The following is a 25,101-nucleotide window of genomic DNA, read 5'->3' as shown; positions in this document are numbered from 1 at the left end:
TTAAAAGATCCAATGAAATGGGTATGTCAGACGCTATTTACAAAATAGCATCTGATATACCTGCTACCTGGTCCTCTGGTGGTCCCTTTTGCTTGGATCGACCACCAGAGGACACAGGCAGCTCTGTAAGTAGCACCAATCACCACACATACACTACCCCCCCCCCCATCACTTATTAACCCCTTATTAACCCCTGATCACTCCATATAGACTCACTGATCACCCCCCTGTCACCCCCCTGTCATTGATCACCCCCCTGTAAGGGTCCCTCATCACCGCCAGTTAGTTAGCTACTTGTTAAGTAGTTAGCGCCCACTGCACCGCAGTCACTGATTAGTCGCGGATTAGCGTCATCGCTGTAGCTAATCAGCACTAGTACTGTATAGTATCTGTAAGTGATCAAGACTGATCGCAATCAGATCTATATAAGTACATTAGGGTTACCTTAGGCTCTACAAAAAATGCAGTGTTCGCCAGATCAGGCCTGATCTTGTACGCACACTTGCGTTCAGTCCGCCCCACCGCAGTGACAGAATTATTTTTTTCTGATCACTGCAAAAACACTGTAAAATTGCTGCGCCGCTATAAAGATCACTTTTGAGCTTTACTTCGCAAGCACTCCTTTTTACTAGGTAGGTTTGCTCTTTTTCCTGGGTAGTCTCAGAGGAATACCCCCTAAATTTAGTTAGCCCAAAATGTCAAACAAGGGGTATTCCGCTGAAGAGGCCTACAGGATTCTGGCCGTGATGGATGAAAGCGATGGGGACGCCTCACCCGCTGAATCCAGTGGTTCAGATTATGAACCTGTAAGACAGCAGTGGCACTTTGGCTGTGCAGGCATGCTGGGAGTTGTAGTTTTGCAACAGCTGGAGGCACACTGGTTGGAAAACACTGCTCTAACCGCTAGTGAAGATGACGAGGTTGAGGTCCCTGCTACGGTCAGGCGTACCTGATCCCAGGTCAGTGTTCTGCATACCCCGCGTGATGAGCCTCATTTGCAGCAGAAAGTTGCTAGCGCTGATCTTTTTTATGGTGCGGCATACACCAGCAGCGCAGCACATCCTGGACCTTCTACCAGCACTGCCGTATTCCCTGGTGAAGTGGCGAGCACCAGAAGGGCAGTTCAAGCTGGTATGGTGGCACGTGCAGTAACTCCCCCGTCGCAGCCACCACGTTCACAGGCCCGTAGAGCCCTTAGTCTCCCAGAGGTGCTGGCAAACCCAAATCGGCACTCCCCTGCTTCCGCCGCACCCGTATTGCCCCCTTTCACCGCCCAGTCTGGAGTTTGCGTGGAGACAGCTCATTTAGGATCAGCCCTCGAGTTTTTTGAGCTGTTCTTCACCGCGGATCTCTATGACTTAGTTGTGGCAGAAACCAACCGCTACGCCACACAGTATCTACGCCACACAGTATATTACCGCCAATCCAGAAAGCTTCTATGCCCAGCCTTTCCGGTGGAAACCAGTCACAGTTTCCGAATTTAAATAATTTTTGGGCCTTATCCTCAGCATGGGTCTAACTAAAAAAAATGTATTGTGGTCCTATTGGTCTAAAGACCCAATACATTACATGCCCATGTTCTCTGCTGCTATGTCCAGGGCACGTTTTGAGGGCATCATGCGCTTTATGCATTTTACTGACAATAAAACCTGTCATCCAAGAGGCCACCCTGCTTATGACCGGCTCCAGAAAATTCGGCCCCTCATAGACCAAAATTTGTCATCCAGATTTGCAGATGCGTATACCCCCAATCAGAACATCTGCATAGACGAGTCCCTCGTACATTTTACCGGGCGCCTTGGCATCAAACAGTACATCCCCAGCAAGCACGCCCGGTATGGGGTCAAACTGTATAAGCTCTGTGAAAGGGCCACAGGTTATACATATCGTTTTAGGGTCTATGAGGGAAAAGACTCAAAACTGGAGCCGGTCGGATGTCCTGACTACCTGGGGAGCAGTGGCAAGATTGTCTGGGACTTGGTGTCACCCTTACTCCACAAGGGGTACCTCTTTCGGCACTTACATCTAGTCGGAATTCAATGCTGTGGCACCACGTGACCTAGTCGCCGGGGCTTCCCCCAACGGCTCGTTAATACCCGACTTGCATGGGGGGAGAGGGCTGCCTTGTGTGACCAAGAACTGCTCGCGGTGAAGTGGAGGGACAAGAGGGACGTTTACCTTCTGTCCACCATTCACGCAGACACGACTGTCCAAATTAAAAGGGCAACTAGAGTCATTGAGAAACCCCTCTCTGTCCATGACTATAACCTTCACATGGGAGGGGTGGACTTCAATGACCAGATGTTGGCTCCCTATTTAGTGTCCCGCCGCACCAGACGCTGGTATAAGAAGGTGTCTGTTTATTTAATTCAATTGGCTCTGTATAATAGTTTTGTTCTCTACAGTAAGGCTGGGAGAACGGGATCCTTCCTAAAATTCCAGGAAGAGATCATTTTGGAACTCCTGTATCAAGGAAGGTCCGTGCCCCAAGTCCCTGATGTAGTGAGCCGGCTACATGGCAGACACTTCCCGAGTGTCTATCCTGGTACCCCAACTCAGCGTATCCCAAGAAAAAGATGTCGTGTCTGTAGCAGGGCTGGGATAAGGCGTGACACCACTTTTTTTTGTCCTGACTGTCCTGAGCAGCCTGCCCTATGCATAGGAGTGTTTCCGCAAGTACCACACACATGTACACTATTAGTGTAGGGATTGCGTGACACAGGACAGGCACACAGGGGTCTTAGGGCCCTTTCACACAGAGCTGCCACAAACCTCTCCTTTCACCTGGGACAAAGTGCATAATGTACTTCGCCACATCTCTGGGCGATTTGCGCTTTGCACATTGTCCCATGGGGAAGGAGAGGTTTGTCCTCTAAAGGTAAAAAAAAAAGAAAAATCACAGGTAAGCAAAAAAGTTAATGTACTGTTTCAAATGTTATATAAAGTTTATAAAAGTTGATGTTAATAAATTTATTGCATTGCGGCCTGTTTTTTTTTTTTTACCTTCTAGGTGGACCAAGCGATCAACCAGCTGCAGCACTGATGTGCATTCTGACAGAAGCATTGCGCTGCTGTCAGATTACACAAAGTCTGTGTATGCGGCACTGCAAGACGAGATTTCTCCTCTGCAGTAAAAAAGATACGTTTGCCGAGCCTTATGAGCTGAGGGGCGGTGTTCATATGCTTTGGCAAACATTTTTTATAAAAAAAAATAAAAATTCTGGCAATGATTTATTCATCCACATCGATTGATGTGAATGGAGAAATCGGGTTTGCCGGGGCATACGGGCTGAGTGGGTTTGGATGTTGGGCGGAGCTCCTATGTCCTGGCAGACGCCTTTCCCCTCTTTTTTTTTTTTTTTGCACATTTTTTGGCAGAGATTTTTCCATCCACATTGATCGATGCGAATGAAGAAATCTGTGCCGTTCATTTTTTCTTTCAGCCCAGAAGCTGAACGAAAAAAAAAATCTCATTAGCCGTATGCTCAATATAAGGAGAATAGCAGAAACTCCTAATGCTGGCCATACATGTAATGATTGTGGAGACCCTCAAATGCCAGGGCAGTACAAACACCCCACAAATGACCCCATTTTGGAAATAAGACACCCCAAGGTATTCGCTGAGGGGCATATTGAGTCCATGAAAGATTGAACTTTTTGTCACAAGTTAGCGGAAAGGGAGACTTTGTGAGAAAAAAAAAATATCAATTTCCGCTAACTTGTGCCAAAAAAAAAATCTTCTATGAACTCGCCATGCCCCTCACGGAATACCTTGGGGTGTCTTCTTTCCAAAATGGGGTCACATGTGGGGTATTTATACTGCCCTGGCATTTTAGGGGCCCTAAAGCGTGAGAAGAAGTCTGGAATCCAAATGTCTAAAAATGCCCTCCTAAAAGGTACTCATTGGAATTTGGGCCCCTTTGCGCACCTAGGCTGCAAAAAAGCTAGGCTGCAAAAAAGTGTCACACATGTGGTATTGGGGCATGGCGAGTTCATAGAAGAATTTTTTTTTTTTGGCACAAGTTAGCGGAAAATGATTTTTTCTTTCTTTTTTTCTTACAAAGTCTCATATTCCACTAACTTGTGACAAAAAATAAAATTTTACATGAACTCGCCATGCCCCTCACGGAATACCTTGGGGTGTCTTCTTTCCAATATGGGGTCAATTGTGGTATTGCCGTACTCAGAAGAAGTAGGGCAATGGGTTTTGGGGTGTATTTTTACATATACCCATGCTTGGTGAGAGAAATATCTTTGTAAATTGACAACATTGTATAACAAAATGTAAAAAGTTGTCATTTACAGAGATATTTCTCACACACAGTATGGGTATATGTAAAAATACACCCCAAAACACATTGCCCTACTTCTTCCGAGTACGGCGATACCACATGTGTGAAACTTTTTTGCAGCCTAGGTGCGCAAAGGGGCCCAAATTCCAATGAGTACGTTTAGGATTTCACAGGGCATTTTTACGCATTTGAATTCCAAACTACTTCTCACGCTTTAGGGCCTCTAAAATGCCAGGGCAGTATAAATACCCCACAAGTTACCCCATTTTGGAAAGAAGACAACCCAAGGTATTCCGTGAGGGGCATGGCGAGTTCATGTAAAATTTAATTTTTTGTCACAAGTTAGTGGAATATGAGACTTTGTAAGAAAAAAATAATAATAATTTCATTTTCCGCTAACTTGTGCCAAAAAAAAAAAATCTTCTATGAACTCGCCATGCCCCTCAAGGAATACCTTGGGGTGTCTTCTTTCCAAAATGGGGTCACTTGTGGGGTATTTATACTGCCCTGGCATTTTAGGGGCCCTAAAGCGTGAGAAGTAGTTTGGAATCCCAATGCGTAAAAAATGCCCTGTGAAATCCTAAAGGTACTCATTGGAATTTGGGCCCCTTTGCGCACCTAGGCTGCAAAAAAGTGTCATACATGTGGTATCGCCGTACTCAGAAGAAGTACGGCGATACCACATGTGTGACACTTTTTTGCAGCCTAGGTGCGTAAAGGGGCCGAAAGTCCAACGAGTACCTTTAGGCCTCTTTCACACCGGCATTGCGGGAAAATGTGCGGGTGCATTGCGGGAACACATTGTAATTCGTTTTGCACTCGCGTGAGAAAAATTGCGCATGTTTGGTACCCAAACCCGAACTTATTCACAGAAGTTCGGGCTTGGGATCGGTGTTCTGTAGATTGTATTATTTCCCCTTATAACATGGTTATAAGGGAAAATAATAGCATTCTGAATACAGACTGCATAGTAAACTAGCGCTGGAGGGGTTAAAAATAAATAAATAATAATTTAACTCACCTTAGTCCACTTGATAGTGCAGCCCGGCATCTCCTTCTGTATTCTTTCTTCAGGACCTGGGTAAAGGACCTTTGATGACGTCACTCCGGTCATCACATGATCCATCACCATGGTAAAAGATCATGTGACGTACCATGTGATGACCGGAGTGACGTCACCAAAGGTCCTTGACCTATAATGAATGCTCACCACAGGTCCTATTCAGTAAAGGAGACAGAAGGAGATGTCGGCATCGCGATCAAGTGGACTAAGGTGAGTTAAATTATTTTTTATTTTTTTTAACCCCTCCAGCGCTGTTTTACTATGCATTCTGTATTCAGAATGCTATTATTTTCCCTTATAACCATGTTATAAGGGAAAATAATAATGATCGGGTCTCCATCCCGATCGTCTCCTAGCAACTGTTCGTGAAAATCGCACCGCATCCGCACTTGCTTGCGGATGCTTGCGATTTTCACACAGCCCCATTCACTTCTATGGGGCCTGCGTTGCGTGAAAAACACAGAATATAGAGCATGCTGCGATTTTCACGCAACGCACAAGTGATGCGTGAAAATCACCGCTCATGTGAACAGCCCCATAGAAATTAATGGGTCGGTATTCAGTGCGGGTGCAATGCGTTCACCTCACGCATCGCATCCGCGCGGAATACTCGCCCGTGTGAAAGGGGCCTTAGGCTTTACAGGGTTGCTCATAATTTAGCCCCGCCCAAAATGCCAGAACAGTAAACACACCCCACAAATGACCCCATTTCGGAAAGTAGACACCCCAAGGTATTCACTGAGGGGCATAGTGAGTCAGTGGGACATTTTTATTTTTTTTGCCAGAAGTTAGCAGAAATGGAAACTTTATTGTTATTTTTTTTTCCTCAGAAAGTGTCATTTTCCGCTAACTTGTGAAAAAAAAATTAAATCATACATGAACTCACCATGCCCCTCCGTGAATACTTTGAGGTGTCTTCTTTCAAAAATGGGGTCATTTGGGGGGTATTTATACTATCTAGCACATTCTAGCACCTCAAGAAACATGACAGGTGCTCAGAAAGTCAGAGCTGCTTCAAAATGCGGAAATTCACATTTTTGTACCATAGTTTGTAAACGCTATAACTTTTGCGCAAACCAATAAATATACACTTATTGGATTTTTTTTATCAGACATGTAGCACAATAAATTCTGACACAAACTTGTATAGAAATGTAATTATATTTGAACAATTTAACCAGAGAAAGTTAAAAATACACTTTTTTTGAGAAAATTGCAGTCTATTTTGATTAATATCAGAAAAACAAAAAATGTCAGCAGCAATCAAATACCACCAAAAGAAAGCTGTATTTGTGAGAAGAAAAGTAGGTAAAATTCATTTGGGTGCCAAGTTGCATGACCGAGCAATAAACCGTTAAAGTTGTGAAGTGTCGATTTGTAAAAAAGGGCCTGGTCATTAGGGGGGTATAAACCTGTGGTCCTTAAGTGGTTAATCAAGACAGTTTAAAAACAACAACGCAGGAAACAAATGGCGACATCACTGGAGGAGATCAACAGGGCAGCAACATATATCCAATTGGCATAAAATAGAGCAAGAAAAGTGCAAGTGCAAATGGTAAACATAATCAATGGTTTTAAAGTGAATTACCAATAATGCCAGCCCAGTCGCACGTTTCCGACGAAGGATTCCCCACTCAAAAAAAAAACCACTAACAGCGTAAGGGAGCGTACAATGCATTTATTTATTTTTTTGCTGTTTCCCATTCATTTAAATGGAAAATTCAGTGTGGATTCCCTGCCAAGATAGGGCATACTACTTCTTTTTTCCTTGATTTTTTTCCACACAGAGAAAAAAAACAAGTGCTGCTTCCCATTGAAATGAATGGGAGACTGGAGGCATTTTTTTTGGCAACGATTCTGAGAGAATAAACAAAAGAGAGATCTAAATCAAATCAATATTTGGTGTGACCACTCTTTGATTTCAAAACAACATTAAATCTTCTAGGTACAGTTGCATATAGTTTTTGAAGAAATTCTGCAGGTAGGTTGTTTCAGACATCTTGGAGAACTAACCACAGATCTTCTGTGGATGTAAACTTGCTCAAATCCTTCTGTGTTTTCATGCAATCCCAGGGAAACTAGATGATGTTAGGAACCTTCACTCTGCTTCACTGTTGTCTGCAGACACTCATTGTACCGCTTTCCAGCTGTTCGGCGAACAAACTTCTGCCACAGCCAGTTTAAATTTTAACTCGTCAGTCCAGAGCCCCTGCTGCTATTTTTCTGCACCCCACTTAATATGTTTTCATGCACAGTCTCTTGGCCTTGTTTCCACGTTGTATGGCTTTTTGGATGCAATTCTTAATTCTTCCATCAAGACCACTTCTGGCCAGACTTCTCTGAATAGTAGATGAGGTTACCTGAGTCTCCCATTTCAAATGGAAGTAAGCATGATATGTCTTTCATCTACTTCACTAAGTTTCCTTGGCTGTCCACTTTGTCTATCATTCTCAGTAATAGTCACTGGTCGGTGGTGAGAAATACAGACAATAAGGGCTCGTTCACACAAACGTTTTTTGTGTTCCGTATATGGGCCGTTTTTTGCGTTCCGTATACGGTCCGTATACAGAACCATTCATTTCAATGGTTCTGCAAAAAAACAGAATGTACTCCGTATGCATTCCGTTTCCGTATTTCTGTTTTTCCTTTCCGTTCAAAGATAGAACATGTTCTATTATTGCCCACAAATCACATTCCGTGGCTCCATTCAAGTCAATGGGTCCGCAAAAAAAGGAACACATACGGAATGTACTCCATATGTTTTCCGTATCCGTTCCATTTTTGCGAAACCATCTATTGAAAATGTTATGCCCAGACCAATTTTTTCTATGTAATTACTGTATACTGTATATTCCATACGGAAAAACGGAAACACTACTGAAACAAAAAATGGAAAAATGATCCATTGAAAACGGCCCGCAAAACACTGAAAAACCCATACGGTCGTGTGAACGAGCCCTAACTGTAGATGTATCTCTTAGTATCTTCATATTGTTGTTGTATTATGACAGTACATATGCATGCAGCTACCATTTCATATATCTCATGATCCAGAAATTAGTACAGGGTTCCTGCAATGTTTTTGTAATTTTTGTCCTGCAACTGTACCAAACAGAGTACACCTATTCAAGTGAATGGAGTACTTGTAATTACACTCGCTTCCAAGATGACGAGCAGTGAGGAAGCAGCACTTGCACGTAGCACTGCCTTCTCTTCAAACGGCTGATCGGCCGGGGTGCTGGGTGTTGGACCCTTGCCAATCTGATATTGATGACCTGTCCTGAGGATAGGTCATCAATATAAATCTCCAGGGGTTTTCTTGGAATATTAACTTTTAAGGGAAGGCACATAGCCTGCATCGCCTCTTTACCTGCTTCCCACTGCACTGGTCTTGCGCGCTGGTACCTATAGTTCTATCTTTCAGTCCCTAGTTTTCTTCAGACGGAACATGGAAATTGCTAGATGTGTCGCTGCAGGCAATGACTTGCTTCCACAGTCACTTATACCTTTAAGGATAAGTATCACAGTATTGTTGTTAATGGTGTGCATTCTGTAGTGAACCAAAAGGGTTTGCTATGGGTCCACTTTTTTTACATATGTTAGTAAGGCCTCATGCACACGACAGTATTTTTTCACGGTCCGCAAAACGGGGTTCCGTTGGTTCGTGATCCGTGACCGTTTTTTCGTCCGTGGGTCTGCCTTGATTTTTGGAGGATCCACGGACATGAAAAAAAGTCGTTTTGGTGTCCGCCTGGCCGTGCGGACCCAAAGGGATCCGTCCTGACTTACAATGCAAGTCAATGGGGACGGATCCGTTTGACGTTGACACAATATGGTGCAATTGCAAACGGATCCGTCCCCCATTGACTTTCAATGTAAAGTCAGGAGTCCCTATTATACCATCAGATCTGAGTTTTCTCCAATCCGATGGTATATTTTAACTTGAAGCGTCCCCATCACCATGGGAACGCCTCTATGTTAGAATATACTGTCGGATATGAGTTAGATTGTGAAACTCAGATCCGACAGTATATTCTAACACAGAGGCGCTCCCATGGTGATGGGGACGCTTCAAGTTAGAATATACTAAGAACTGTGTACATGACTGCCCCCTGCTGCCTGGCAGCACCCGATCTCTTACAGGGGGTTGTGATCCGCACAATTAACCCCTCAGGTGCCGCACCTGAGGGGGGTTAATTGTGCGTATCATAGTCCCCTGTAAGAGATCAGGGGCTGCAGGCAGCAGGGGGCAGACCCCCTCGGCCCCCCTCCCTCCCTCTATTGTATTATTTTCATTGGTGGCACAGTGTGCGGCCTCCCCTCTCCCCCCCCCCCCCGCCGATCATTGGTGGCAGCGGAGAGTTCCGATCGGAGTCCCAGTTTAATCGCTGGGACTCCTATCGGGGTAACCATGGCAACCAGGACACTACTGCAGTCCTGGTTGCCATGGTTACTTAGCAATATTAGAAGCATCATACTTACCTGCTGCGCTGTCTGTGACCGGCCAGGAGCTCCTCCTACTGGTAAGTGACTGGTCTGTGCGGCGCATTGTTTAATGATCTGTCACTTACCAGTAGGAGGAGCTCCCGGCCGGTCACAGACAGTGCAGCAGGTAAGTATGATGCTTCTAATATTGCTAAGTAACCATGACAACAGGACTGCAGTAGCGTCCTGGTTGCCATGGTTACCGATCGGAGCCCCAGCGATTAAACTGGGACTCCGATCGGAACTCTCCGCTGCCACCAATGATCGGGGGGGGGAGGCCGCACACTGTGCCACCAATGAAAATAATACAATAGAGGGAGGGAGGGGGGGCCATACACTGGCCACCAATGAAATTAATACAATAGAGGGAGGGAGGGGGGGCCGGGGAGGGGGCTGCACACTGTGCCACCAATGAAAATAATACAATAGAGGGAGGGAGGGGGGGCCGGGGGGGCCGCACACTGTGCCACCAATGAAAATAATACAATAGAGGGAGGGAGGGGGGGCCGCACTGGCCACCAATGAAATTAAAACTGGGGAGGGAGGGGGGTCTGCCCCCTGCTGCCTGGCAGCCCCTGATCTCTTATAGGGGGCTATGATATGCACAATTAACCCTTTAGGTGCAGCACTTGAGGGGTTAATTGTGCGTATCACAGCCCCCTGTAAGAGATCGGGTGCTGCCAGGCAGCAGGGGGCAGTCATGTACACAGTTCGTAGTATATTCTAACTAGAAGCGTCCCCATCACTATGGGAACGCCTCTGTGTTAGAATATACTGTCGGATATGAGTTTTCACGAAGTGAAAACTCATATCTGAAAAAGCTTTTATGCAGACGGATCTGCGATCCGTCTGTGTGAAAGTTGCCAACGGATCACGGACGCGGATGCCAATCTTGTGTGCATCCGTGTTTTTTCACGGACCCATTGACTTGAATGGGTCCGTGAACCGTTGTCCGTCAAAAAAATAGGACAGGTCATATTTTTTTGACGGACAGGAAACACGGATCACGGATGCGGCTTCAAAACGGTGCATTTTCCGATTTTTCCAGTCAATGGGTCCGCGGAAAAAAAAACGGAAAATGGCACAACGGCCACAGATGCACACAACGGTCGTGTGCATGAGGCCTAAATGACATAGAAAGTTTAATAACAAAGTTTTGCCTGTTTGACAATGACTTGGGGAACTCTGTGTCTGAGTATTATACTTGCAGTTCTGTATTAGCCAAGCCAGAACTTTAGGAGAGAACGATTTAGGGATTAAGATTTTTGACTACTTAAAAATCATTTCCAGGCAGTAGGAAAAGCAAGTAGAGTTCTTGGCAGAAAAGCTAGAGTTATAACTAGTAGAAAAAGGGAGAGCTAGTGAGACCATGTTCAGTTCTGGAGACTTCACCTATAAAAAAATTTTGCTAAAATAGAACTGGTCCAAAGACAAGCTGTCAAAGTGGGTCTAAAAGGTGCAGTCCATCTTCAAGGGCTTTTCAGGCAGAAAGCCCCATGTGATTGGACCTGTGGAGGGAAGTGTACTTACCTGCTTCCGAACACTGAGCTTTGGCTCCTTTGGTCCACCACTGCTACTACCATCCCCTGGTCACATGTGCCGTTGCAACTCATGACTGGCTGCATTGGTGACGTTTCCCCATTTGTCATGTCAATGGGTCACATGGAAAGAGGGGTCTTGTTGAAAGATCCCAAAAGCTGAATCACCCTTATAATCATAACACTTTGCAAAATGACTTAAAAACTTAATATGTACAGTCTTGAGGAAAGAAGAGGTACAGGGGCATGGTTGAAACCTTTAACTACAGGGTGGGCTATTTATATGGATACACCTTAATAAAATGGGAATGGTTGGTGATATTAACTTCCTGTTTGTGGCACATTAGTATATGTGAGGGGGGAAACTTTTCAAGATGGGTGGTGACCATGGCGGCCATTTTGAAGTCGGCCATTTTGAATCCAACTTTTGTCTTTTCAATAGGAAGAGGGTCATGTAACACATCAAACTTATTGGGAATTTCACAAGAAAAACAATGGTGTGCTTGGTTTTAACGTAACTTTATTCTTTCATAAGTTATTTACAAGTTTAGTTTCTGACCACTTATAAAATGTGTTCAATGTGCTGCCCATTGTGTTGGATTGTTAATGCAACCCTCTTGTCCCACTCTTCACACACTGATAGCAACACCGCAGGAGAAATGCTAGCACAGGCTTCCAGTATCCGTAGTTTCAGGTGCTGCACATCTCGTATCTTCACAGCATAGACAATTGCCTTCAGATGACCCCAAAGATAAAAGTCCAAGGGGGTCAGATCGGGAGACCTTGGGGGCCATTCAACTGGCCCACGACGATCAATCCACTTTCCAGGAAACTGTTCATCTAGGAATGCTCGGACCTGACACCCATAATGTGGTGGTGCACCATCTTGCTGGAAAAACTCAGGGAACGTGCCAGCTTCAGTGCATAAAGAGGGAAACACATCATCATGTAGCAATTTCGCATATCCAGTGGCCTTGAGGTTTCCATTGATGAAGAATGGCCCCACTATCTTTGTACCCCATATACCACACCATACCATAAATTTGTTTGTTCCAACAGTCTTGGAGGGATCTATCCAATGTGGGTTAGTGTCAGACCAATAGCGGTGGTTTTGTTTGTTAACTTCACCATTCACATAAAAGTTTGCCTCATCACTGAACAAAATCTTCTGCGTAAACTGAGGGTCCTGTTCCAATTTTTGTTTTGCCCATTCTGCAAATTCAGTGTGCCGATCTGGGTCATCCTTGTTGAGATGCTGCAGTAGCTGGAGTTTGTAAGGGTGCCATTTGTGAGTAGCTAATATCCGCCGAAGGGATGTTCGACTAATGCCACTCTCCAGTGACATGCGGCGAGTGCTACGCTGTGGGCTCTTGCTGAATGAAGCTAGGACAGCCACTGATGTTTCTTCATTAGAGACAGATTTCATGCGTCCACATTTTGGCAAATCCAACACTGAACCAGTTTCACGAAACTTAGCAAGCAGTTTGCTAACTGTAGCATGGGAGATGGGTGGTCTCGTAGGGTGTCTTGCATTGAAATCTGCTGCAATGACCCGGTTACTGCGTACACCAGACATCAACACAATTTCTATCTGCTCCTCACGTGTTAACCTCGGCGACATGTCAATTGCTGTAAACAAAGAGAAACTTGTAAATAACTCATGAAAGAATAAAGTTGCGTTAAAACCAAGCACACCATTGTTTTTCGTGTGAAATTCCCAATAAGTTTGATGTGTCACATGACCCTCTTCATATTGAAAAAACAAAAGTTGGATTCAAAATGGCCACCTTCAAAATGGCCGCCATGGTCACCACCCATCTTGAAAAGTTTCCCCCCTCACATATACTAATGTGCCACAAACAGGAAGTTAATATCACCAACCATTCCCATTTTATTAAGGTGTATCCATATAAATGGCCCACCCTGTATGTTAAAGTGTAAAGAGGTTTGGGAGGGAAGTTCTGGGAAAAAAGATGAAAGACATACAATTGTCTGTATTGCTATTCAAATTGTATTATACATATTTGGGTGATAAATAATTTGAATTATACTTTTTGACTAGATTTTAATATTATCATATATAGGTGGACTTTGCAGCCCAGGAGAATCCCATGACAATGATGTTGTCCTATATGCGCAGGTTGATGGTAGAAAAGAACATACTGTAATGGATACACTTCCCTATTCATCCTACAAGGTAAATATGCAACAAAAATAATCAAGTAAGACTGGAAGGAGTGTTGAGCGAATCGAGCTTTGGATCCTAGATCCGAATTTGATTCATTAAAAACTTAGTTTGAATGCTGTACAGAGATAGACTCCGTACAGTATTGAAATGTATGAGCTCCGGCAAGGCAAATTCATTAAATCAAATCCCGAAGTTATTCACGAAGTCCCGCAAGACTTTGGTAATTAACTTCGGGATTTGACTTTACAACTTTAAAACCATTTTAAAACATGGATCTGAAGTTGGCTTCAGTACTAAGGAACCAGCTGGTACCGAAGCCAACTTCGGATCCATGTTTTACAATGGTTTTAAAGTTTAAAAATTGATGGCCGGAGGCGCATGCACGAAGCCGGAGGAAAAGGACATGCTTCTCTGAACTCCGTGCCGCGGGCTATAAAAATCCCTCCTTAAGCGCCGTTATACCGGCTCCACAAGCCTCCAGATTTCGTGACAAGTTGCACGAGGATGAATACGTCGACTCCTTCACAGACTTTGCCTGAACTTTTCAGAAGTGCCAGGCGATCAACAATGGCGGACCCCTCTCCAGCTCCGTCTAGCCCTGCCTCCTCCATAGCCAGTGGATCCATCCTGGAGCCCCAAGAGCAGCAACCAGGTCAGACGGAGCTTTTTGCTAATAATGCATCGTTGTTCCGTATGGAACTCTCACAGGCAGTGGCCGAATTTACTCGCCAAATTCAAGACCTGGGGCAGCGGGTCTCGGACTTAGAATCTCGGACCGATGATATAGCAGACGCTCTGGGGACAGATAGAGCGGACATTGATGCGCACACAGCATCCAAGATCGAGGACCTTGAGAACAGGTCCCGCAGAGGGAACCTTCGGGTGAGAGGTCTGCCGGAATTATACACAGACCTACCTGCTACCATGAAAGCGCTATTCAGCGCCCTTATTCCACAGGAGGATCAAAGCCGCCTGAAAAAGGACAGAGTCCACAGGGTCTTGGGCAAACCGCGCTCCAGTGATCTACCCAGGGATGTTATATTGAAATTTCACCACCCTGAAACCAGGGATCTGATCCTGGCAGCAGCCAGAAACATCTCTGAATTACCGGGCCTCCCGTCATCTGTACATCTTTATGCAGACTTGGCGCCATCCACCCTGCGCCGCCGCCGCGAGCTGCGGCCTGTTACTCAAGCACTACAAAAGGCTCAAGTGAAATACAGATGGGGCTTCCCCTTCGCGCTGTCATTTCAGCTCAACTCCCGGACCCATGTGGTTCGCTCACTATCGGAAGGCCTGGATACCTTGCAGAAAGCGGGCATACCGCACGACCAAAGAGATGGTCCGGATCCGGCCCCCAAGCCTCAAAGACCAGCTAGAGTTTGGACCACAGTGGCTCCGTCATCTGGTTCCGTGAGTCGGTCGCCAAGGACCTGAACTACGCTGATCAGGGTGTTCTGATGCTCTATAGTTTTGAACTTACTGTTCTAACGTTCTTAATGATCACCGTTGCCCCTGTTATGTTGCACCACACATCAGGGATTCCTCAGCGATACCTGATTTTCACCCCGTGCTGGAGTCCTATACCGGGGAAGTAGCCTAGTGGACTTCCATGTTGCCTCACCTGAGAGGGTTGATGGAGACTGGGATTCGTGCCATTTTTGGGCGAGGTCCTCCCTCATCCAGCCTGTTAGAGTTAGCTGACCCGAGTCAGTCAATGTTAGACATTGTTTCTTATACAATAGTCATAACTTTTCTTGTTTTACTGTTTGATTTTTATGTTTTGGATCAATTATTCTATGGTACCAATGAGAGCTTAGCAATAAGTGTGGAGGTGGTTGTTTGGGTAACTGAGCAAGAAAACGTCGTTACCTCTAGCATACATACGATCCCCTTAGTAACCATGGATCATGTATAAAGTTCTGTCACATAATGTAAGGGGTCTAAACTCCCCTAGAAAACGGAAGACTGCATTCGCAGTTTACTTGAAACATAAACCAGACGTTCTCTGCCTTCAGGAATCTCACTATACACCAGGGTCCCACCCGAAATATTTTCACCCTCAATATTCCAGGTTCTATTCATCTACTTTCCAGTCTAAGAGTAGGGGTGTGATAACACTTCTAAGGAATTCCTTCCCTATGACAGTCACACAATCAATTCTGGACCCCAACGGGAGATTCGTCATTTTGTTAGGAACATATCAGGAGGAAACTCTCTGTCTGGTTAATGTGTATGCACCTAATGAGGACCCCGTCTCATTTTTTAGTGAGATGGGCTCTATCATTGACGCACTTACATTTCACAAAGTGATTTGGTGTGGAGATTTTAATTTCACTGTTGACCCTGTTTTAGACCGCTCATCCCTTCCCGTCCAACCACGTCCTCGTACCCATGACATTAGAATCCGCAAGGTTCTTGAATCCATGAACATATCAGACACATGGAGGGAACATAATGGATCATTTAGGAGTTATACTTATTACTCGCCCATACACCATGTATATACTCGCATTGATATGATACTATCCTCCATAAGTCTTCTCCCGTTTTTGTCTTATTCAAGACATATCCCTTCCTCCTGGTCGGATCATTATATGGTACTGGCCGAGATAGATAGTCCAGGCCGGGCACCTAGGCCTTTCCACTGGAGACTGAACGAGTCCTTGTTATCCAGACCGGGCTTGGTAGATCAGTTACAAGTGGACATTCGTGAATTTTTCAGGGACAATACTACAACTGACTCTGATCCATTAAATGTATGGTTAGCCCATAAGGCATTTATGAGGGGGAAACTTATTAATGTAGCTTCACGTCTGAAACGTGAACGCACTGAAGCCCAGAGAGCTTTAGACGCTAAACTAGAGAGACTGGTCAAGGCCCATCAACGCTCGCCTTCCCTATATCTACTAAAAGCGGTAAAGGATACGAAATTACAGTTAAATACCATACTCTCTAATAACACAGAAAAAGCCTTGCGTTGGACAGCCTCGTATTATTATCGCTTTGCCAACAAACCTGATAAAATGCTGGCCTCGCAACTTAAGGCCAAACAGAGATTAAACCAGGTATTCCAACTGCGTACGGCCACAGTGCACATTACTTCCAATCCCGACATGATTCACCAAGCATTTCATTCCTTTTACCAAAAGCTTTATTCAACCCCTAACCCTCCTCCTCTAGAAGCCCATCTACACAACTTCCTCTCCTTGGTCCCTGTCCCCCGAGTGACTCCAGAGATTTCCGCGTCGCTTGGCGGACCGGTATCTGAGGAGGAGGTCGAAGTGACTATAAAAGACCTAAAGTTAGGTAAAGCCCCTGGCCCAGACGGGTTTTCAGCCCTATATTATAAGAAATTTGCTCCATTACTTTCCACCCACATTGCAATGTATTGCAATCTCCTTCTGCAGGGAAGGGTCCCTCCAACTGAATTTCTGCAGGCCAACATCACAGTTATCCCCAAACCCAACAAAGACCCTTTGAACCCCTCGAACTATAGGCCAATTTCACTCCTTAATTTAGATAACAAAATTTTCACTTCCAGATTAGCCAGGCGGTTGAACGCCATTCTACCCGATTTAATACATAAGGACCAGGTGGGGTTCATCCCTGGGAGAGAAGCCCCAGACAATATAAGAAAAGTTCTGAATTTAGTGCAGGGAGCTAATCAACGTAAAATACCTCTAGTACTATTGGCTCTAGACATAGAAAAGGCGTTCGACTCAGTCTCGTGGGTCTATTTAAAAAAGTACTATCTAAGATGGGAATAAGTGGTCCCTTCCTTGCAGCGGTGAATTCATTGTATTCCTGTCCTGAAGCGAACCTTAAACTTCCCACCTCTAGTCCTTCCCCTATAAGGATTTATAGAGGTACACGACAGGGCTGCCCCTTATCTCCTGCCCTCTTTGCATTAGCAATGGAGTGTTTGGCCATTCATATTAGAGGCAACCCTGACATTAGCGGAATGACTATAGGTGGGACGGAATACAAACTGAGTTTATTTGCGAATGACTTGTTAATGTCCATTACAAATCCCACAGTGTCCCTCCCTAACCTGCTGCTTCTGTTAAAGTCCTTTTCAGAAGTCTCGGCCCTAAAATTAATCACAATAAATCAGAACTCCTCCCTTGCAATGTTCCCCCCCAGCAGAAAGATCAATTAATAGGTAACTTTCCATTCCAGCTTATGACGCATTATATTTCCTATTTAGGGACGTCATTGCCGACCAAAACAGAATTGGTTTACAAGTTTAACTTCCCCCCGATGTACAATAAAATTAGACAAGATTTGAAATCTTGGACCTCCCTGCCGGTATCATGGATTGGCAGGATTCATATAGTCAAAATGGTAGTGCTTCCAAGACTATTGTACTTGTTTAGAACGCTACCAGTCCCAGTCCCTTCAGCCGACTTAAAATCTCTGCAAAGGGATGTTATGAAGTTTATATGGGCTAATAAGAGACCTCGCATTTCTAAATCTACGATGTGCAAACATAAATCCCAAGGGGGGTTATCAGTACCAGACTTCTTGAAATACTTTAGAGCTGCTAGGTTAGCTCAGCTCTTTCTAACACAACTGGACAAGAGAAAGCAGCCATTATGGGTCTCTCTAGAAATGTCCAACATGGCGCCTTATACTTGGAAGGCCTTGATATGGACGGCTTCATCTTTGCCGTCGACCGTCCGTAGCACGTCCCTCCTATCACATTATTCATTGATACTCTGGAGGTCAGTACGTTTCAAATATAAGTTGCAGTCCACTCCATCCCCGCTGACCCTGATTTTTGGCAACCGGTTGTTTCGCCCGGGTTTGCATCCCACGTCTTTTCACTGGTGGATCAGCAACAACCTTTGCACACTACACAAATTTCTCCTTAGAGGCACTTTAGATTCTAAAAGGGGTTTCTTGGAGAAACACTCTCCTCCTGATGGAGAACATTTTAATGTTAATAGCATCTTCTCCTTTTTGAAGTCATTAGTAGGGTCAGCCCAGAACATAGACTTCACCCCTTTTGAAAGAATGGCCACATATTCTCTGTATAAGCAAGGTCTCCTGTCTAGAGTGTATGGATACCTTGATGCTCACCCGGGAGGGATAAAACTCCCTTACATGTTGGCTTGGGAAAGCGACATGGGACGGGAGTCCTCTGCTTCCACTTGGTTCCAGCGTTCGCAAACACTTACAAATGGTTCCTGGCAAGTTACCCTAGCTGAGACCTCTATTAAAATTTTACATAGAACATACATGGTTCCAGCCAGGTTACATCTTATGTACCCAGAGGTATCCGAGAAGTGTTTTAGGGGATGTGATGCGGACGGTACGATGCTACACACTTGGTGGAATTGCCCAGTGGTGAGACGTTTTTGGGATCAGATTTGCTCAGTAATTGCTTCCACCTTAAGCTGTAGTTATCTGGCTACGATCTCCCAATGTCTATTGGGCGACAAACCCTCTGGGTTATCCATGGCTAATTTTAAGCTATCACAATTTATCTTGCTGGCTGCAAGAATTCATGTCGCTTTTAAATGGCGCACACCCTCGCTTAGCAAACAAGCAGTTATAGATAGGGTCAACAAATTGCTTCTCTGTGAAAGACTCTCTGCAATCAGGACAGATACTGTTGATGTTTTTGAAAAAGTCTGGAACCCTTGGATGTCATCTGCTTTCTCTGTGGACCTCAGATACACCTTCACGTTATAATGCATATGTATGCGATTGTATAGCCTCTCATTGTGCTTGCTTACTTCTGATATTGATTGATCCGAGTTGTTTATTTTCTTTTCTTTTTATTGTTAGATCTTATCTAATAACGCATATTGAAGATAATCTATGATGCAATTTTGGTCTGTAATGTATCTTTATGCTGTAATTTTCTTATATGAATCATAAAATAAATGATTTTTTGGAACTAAAAATTGATGGCCGATGTTAATAACGAATTTACCTCGCTGGAGCCCATACATTTGAATACTGTACGGCAGACGAATGCTACACAGTGCTGCAGAACACAAGCTATGCTGCAGAAATATAAGCTAATTATAACAGCACAGTCTATGATTTGTAATTCATGACCAGTACCTGAATCTTTGACCAGGGTTAACAGTATTTCTATTTCTGCCATTGCATCATTAAAACATATGTAACATGTCTTGTTCTTTTAAGGTGCCATCCTTAGTTTCTACCATTATTAGTCCAGAACTGCAGACTCCTGCCACCAAGTTTTGTCTGAAGCAAAACAGTCACCGAGGACACAACTTAAATGTTTGGGCTGTGGACTTTTTCCATGTTCTTCCTATTCTCCCTTCCACTGAGTCTCACATGATACAGTTTTCTATTAATCTTGGTTGTGGATCACATCAGCCCGGGAACAGGTAAATCTGTCAACATAAACATATCATTCTGAGAGATATCATAAAACCTGCTACACAGTGTATGTGAATAAGTGCTCTCCATGGACTAGTTGAATACTGTATATGTAGACTGTTTTATAGAAGGAATACACATAGAAGTATTCTAGTAATCAGTCATGCTAGTTTCTTTTGCCTAATGCTTTTTACACATCTTAGGAATTTCTATGGTGGGCAAACGGCTTTCTGGGCACTTTGGCTCTTTCAGGGTGACCATAATTGTAATGTGCTTTGTGTGAGGACTGCACAGGATTTTGCACACAGTTTTGCTACCAATTCTTTAGATGCCATGATTTCAATGTGTTTCAGCTGTACAAGCCACCCAGGACAAAAAATTAAAATATGGGAATTTGTAGTAAATAGTGTCGAGCAAGCACCAAAGTGCTCGTGTGCTCGAGTAGAACACTTCGCGATGCTCGGGTGTTCTACCAAGCACCATAGCACAATGGAAGTCAATCGGAGAACCCCAGGCACCCCCTGCTCTGAAGAGGGGAGGGTGTCGGGACTCTAGTTCGGCTTAGGAGTCCCTGCTGTAACTCCATATATAGCAGTGTATTTAAATCTAATTTAGCCTGTATTTCAAAAAAGTTTCTGCCAGGATTTGTAATCACGACCTTATGTATTAGAGGCAAGGCACTTAACCACTCAGCTATAATAGTTGCATAGCCAGTTACTTAAAAAAAAAAAAAAAAGATGAGACTTCTACTGTACTGTACTTCTACTGAGACCTATAAAGTAGAAGTCTCATATTTTATTTTTTGTGACTGGCTATGCAGCTATATAGTGTAATAGCTAAAGTTCTGGGCTGTGATGCAGAAGCTGTGAGTTCAAATTTCTTTTTCAGAAATAGAGGCTAAACTTTATTTAAACTTATATATACGTTTTTAGCCATAATATATTTACAATTTATTGTTATATATTTAGAATATATAATATATTATAATATATGTAAATATATTATGGCTAAAACATCAGTAGTAGTTTTCCACATATTATGCATTCATATATATCAGAAGTATGATTATACACTGCTCAAAAAAATAAAGGGAACACAAAAATAACACATCCTAGATCTGAGTTAATTAAATATTCTTCTGAAATACTTTGTTCTTTACATAGTTGAATGTGCTGACAACAAAATCACACAAAAATAAAAAAATGGAAATCAAATTTTTCAACCCATGGAGGTCTGGATTTGGAGTCACACTCAAAATTAAAGTGGAAAAACACCCTACAGGCTGATCCAACTTTGATGTAATGTCCTTAAAACAAGTCAAAATGAGGCTCAGTAGTGTGTGTGGCCTCCACGTGCCTGTATGACCTCCCTACAACGCCTGTGCATGCTCCTGATGAGGTGGCGGACGGTCTCCTGAGGGATCTCCTCCCAGACCTGGACTAAAGCATCTGCCAACTCCTGGACAGTCTGTGGTGCAATGTGACGTTGGTGGATAGAGCGACACATGATGTCCCAGATGTGCTCAATTGGATTTACGTCTGGGGAACGGGCGGGCCAGTCCATAGCATCAATGCCTTCGTCTTGCAGGAACTGCTGACACACTCCAGCCACATGAGGTCTAGCATTGTCTTGCATTAGGAGGAACCCAGGGACAAGCGCACCAGCATATCGTCTCACAAGGGGTCTGAGGATCTCATCTCGGTACCTAATGGCAGTCAGGCTACCTCTGGCGAGCACATGGAGGGCTGTGCGGCCCTCCAAAGAAATGCCACCCCACACCATTACTGACCCAATGCCAAACCGGTCATGCTGGAGGATGTTGCAGGCAGCAGAACGTTCTCCACGGCGTCTCAAGACTCTGTCACGTCTGTCACATGTTCTCAGTGTGAACCTGCTTTCATCTGTGAAGAGCACAGGGCGCCAGTGGCGAATTTGCCAATTTTGGTGTTCTCTGGCAAATGCCAAACGTCCTGCACAGTGTTGGGCTGTAAGCACAACCCCCACCTGTGGACGTCGGGCCCTCATATCACCCTCATGGAGTCTGTTTCTGACCGTTTGAGCAGACACATGCACATTTGTGGCCTGCTGGAGGTCATTTTGCAGGGCTCTGGCAGTGCTCCTCCTGTTCCTCCTTGCACAAAGGCGGAGGTAGCGGTCCTGCTGCTGGGTTGTTGCCCTCCTACGGCCTCCTACACGTCTCCTGATGTACTGGCCTGTCTCCTGGTAGCGCCTCCATGCTCTGGACACTACGCTGACAGACACAGCAAACCTTCTTGCCACAGCTCGCATTGATGTGCCATCCTGGATAAGCTGCACTACCTGAGCCACTTGTGTGGGTTGTAGACTCCGTCTCATGCTACCACTAGAGTGAAAGCACCGCCAGCATTCAAAAGTGACCAAAACATCAGCCAGGAAGCATAGGAACTGAGAAGTGGTCTCTGGTCACCACCTGCAGAACCACTCATTGGGGGTGTCTTGCTAATTGCCTATAATTTCCACCTGTTGTCTATCCCATTTGCACAACAGCATGTGAAATTGATTGTCACTCAGTATTGCTTCCTAAGTGGACCGTTTGATTTCACAGAAGTGTGATTGACTTGGAGTTACATTGTGTTGTTTAAGTGTTCCCTTTATTTTTTTGAGCAGTGTATATATATATATATATATATATATATATATATATATTGTAATTACATATTTATTTTGTGCCATACATTTTTTACAATCACTAAAAGATAAAATATACAAATTCTGTGATTATCCTATCTGGATATTTGAGTCATTGCCTACATAGCACCACAGCCACCAATTTGCTCCAAGAGGTTTGAATTTTTTTTAAAAACAATAAAAAACACAAATTTATAAGATAATTAAAGTTGTTCTAAAAACGAGTGGAAAAAAATTGATTGTTTATTCTATTTTGTGCATTCTCCTTAAAAATATTGAAATAAAAACAGTTTATGTTAATATTTTTTAAACAGAATGTGCAAAAAAAAAATAATCTATTCCCCCAATGTTTTCTATGTTTTTTCCAATAGTTTTTTTTTGGGAGCACCTTAACCCTTAGCGGACCTTGGGAATTTTTATTTCTGCATTTTTGCATTTTCGTTTTTCACTCTCCACTTTCCCATAGTCCTAACTTTTTTATTTTTCTGTTCACATAGCCTTATGAGGGCTTATTTTTTTGTGGGACAAGTTGTACTTTCTAATGCACCATTCCAGTTGCATACGATGTAGTGGGAAGTAGGAAAAAAAAATTCCAAAGTTTTTTTTTTTTTTACACCGTTCACTATGCAGTAAAACTGACCTGTTACCTTCATTCTCCAGGTCAGTACGGTTACAACAATACCACACTTTTATAATTTTTCTTGCGTTTTAATACTGAACAAAAATTAAAAGCCTTGAGAAAACTTTTTTTTTATCACCATATTCTGACCCCTATAACTTTTTTGTGTACAGAGCTGTGTAAGGGCTCATTTTTTTTGCAGGGCAATGTGTACTTTTCAGTGATACCATTTTGAAGTGTGTGAGACTTTTTGATCACTTTTTATTAAAAAAAATTTTTGGGGAGTTAAAGTGACAAAAAATGGCAAATTGGCTGTTTTTATTTTTTGTTTCCCATTATGCCATTTGCTGTATGGCATTAATGTTGTTGGATTTAAATTGTATAAGCATTTTTGCACGCGGCGATGCCCATGATGTTTATTTTTCTTATTCATTAAGTATTTTTATTTTAAGGAAAGGGGGGTGATTTTATATATTTTTTTATCTTTTTAAAAACTTGAGGCTTTGGGCTATTAGTGTACTGTAACAGATTACCCGATCTCAGCTGGGAAATGCTGTTACCGGAGTGGGAGTGCATGTCTTCCTCTTGTGGACTGATCAGATGCCGTAGTCTCATTTGAGGGGGAAAATTTTAAACAGCAGAAACCTGGCGGCTATGGGCCCACTGCACATGCGAACGGGCGCCATGTTTAAAGACTCGACTTCTGCCGTACATGTATGGCGGAGGTCCTGAAAGGGTTAATTTATTAAATCTATGTGTTTACTTCATGTAAACTGGAAAAACATTTATAGAGGTAGTTCTATGTAGTTAATGCTAAATTCCTGAAATATATGTGGATGACACGGGAACAGGGACTATGTCTGTGCCACATACAGTGGTCATGAGCTGTACATATAGATGACTTTCTGTCCTTAAAACGATCTAAACTTTCAACAAACTCTGCATTAATCCATAGTACAGTGTGTGTACATCGGAATAACACTATCTGGTCATTATATGATTTGTAGCTGGCATTATCAGCAGTATTTCCTTGTGCATGCTGAATGTCTAGTTTGAGAGTGGAGACTACAGTAGCTGCCATCTACTGCACACAGAAAGTAGAGGTGAATCACAGAGAATTAGGACTCATGCACAGGGCCGTTGCCTGGCCCACATACAGCGGGTCCGCAATACACGGGCATTGGTCGTGTGCACCCCGCATCACAGATGCAGACCCATTCACTTGAATGGGTCCGCAATCCGGGAGATGCGGAACAGAAGCACAGATCGGAAGCCCATGGAAGCACTACGGAGTGCTTCCGTGGTGTTTCTGTCCGTGCCTCCGCACCGCAAAAAAATTGAACATGTTCTATTTTTTTACGGTGTGGACGGATCACTGACCTATTCAAGTTGAATGGGTCTTGATCCATCCCGGCGGCCTTACGGATGTTGCCCGTGCATTGGGGACCGCAAATTGCGGTCCCCAATGCACAGAACGGCCACACAACGGCTGTGTGCATGAGGCCTCACAGAGAAGTACTGACCTTGACTGCTGTGTATAAAGCACTTTGACTGAGATGGAAATTGTCTATTTAGCTGTGCAGTCTCTCTGGTTGTGTGTGCCCAACTCATTTCCTGATCACTCCTCTCTCCTCCCCTCTCCATAGAGTTGTATGTGATGATGTAATCTGATTCTTCAGTGAGCATCAGCTGTCCAAGATAGATTTCTTATGATTTTCAGAGTCATCTTAGAAAATAGAGGGGAAGGGGAAGAAACAGCTGATAACTGAAGAACTGAATCTAGAACAAGACGTTTCTCTCGGATAAGACATATTACAAAGTTTCTTATGGTTGCTTGTAGTATAGATTTCTACAAAGTTGTGGGAAAAGTTAGTGACCATTTAAGG

The 25,101-nt window shown here is 43.8% G+C and overlaps 1 protein-coding gene across 2 annotated transcripts in view; it reads left to right on the top strand.

Moving 5' to 3' along the window:
• Positions 1-25,101, top strand: part of RELN (reelin) — an 841,105-nt gene that overhangs the window by 539,548 nt on the left and 276,456 nt on the right. For both annotated transcript variants that reach the window (XM_040412563.1, XM_040412554.1), the window contains exons 13-14: positions 13,463-13,575; positions 19,729-19,937. In XM_040412563.1, coding sequence (XP_040268497.1) covers positions 13,463-13,575; positions 19,729-19,937 — 322 coding nt within the window. The remainder of the gene's footprint in view (positions 1-13,462; positions 13,576-19,728; positions 19,938-25,101) is intronic.

The sequence above is a fragment of the Bufo bufo genome, chromosome 1, assembly GCF_905171765.1.
Source record: "Bufo bufo chromosome 1, aBufBuf1.1, whole genome shotgun sequence".
In the NCBI taxonomy this organism is placed as follows: domain Eukaryota; kingdom Metazoa; phylum Chordata; class Amphibia; order Anura; family Bufonidae; genus Bufo; species Bufo bufo.
Note: the sequence above shows the minus strand (reverse complement) of the source record. Positions and strands in the feature narration are given on the sequence as shown.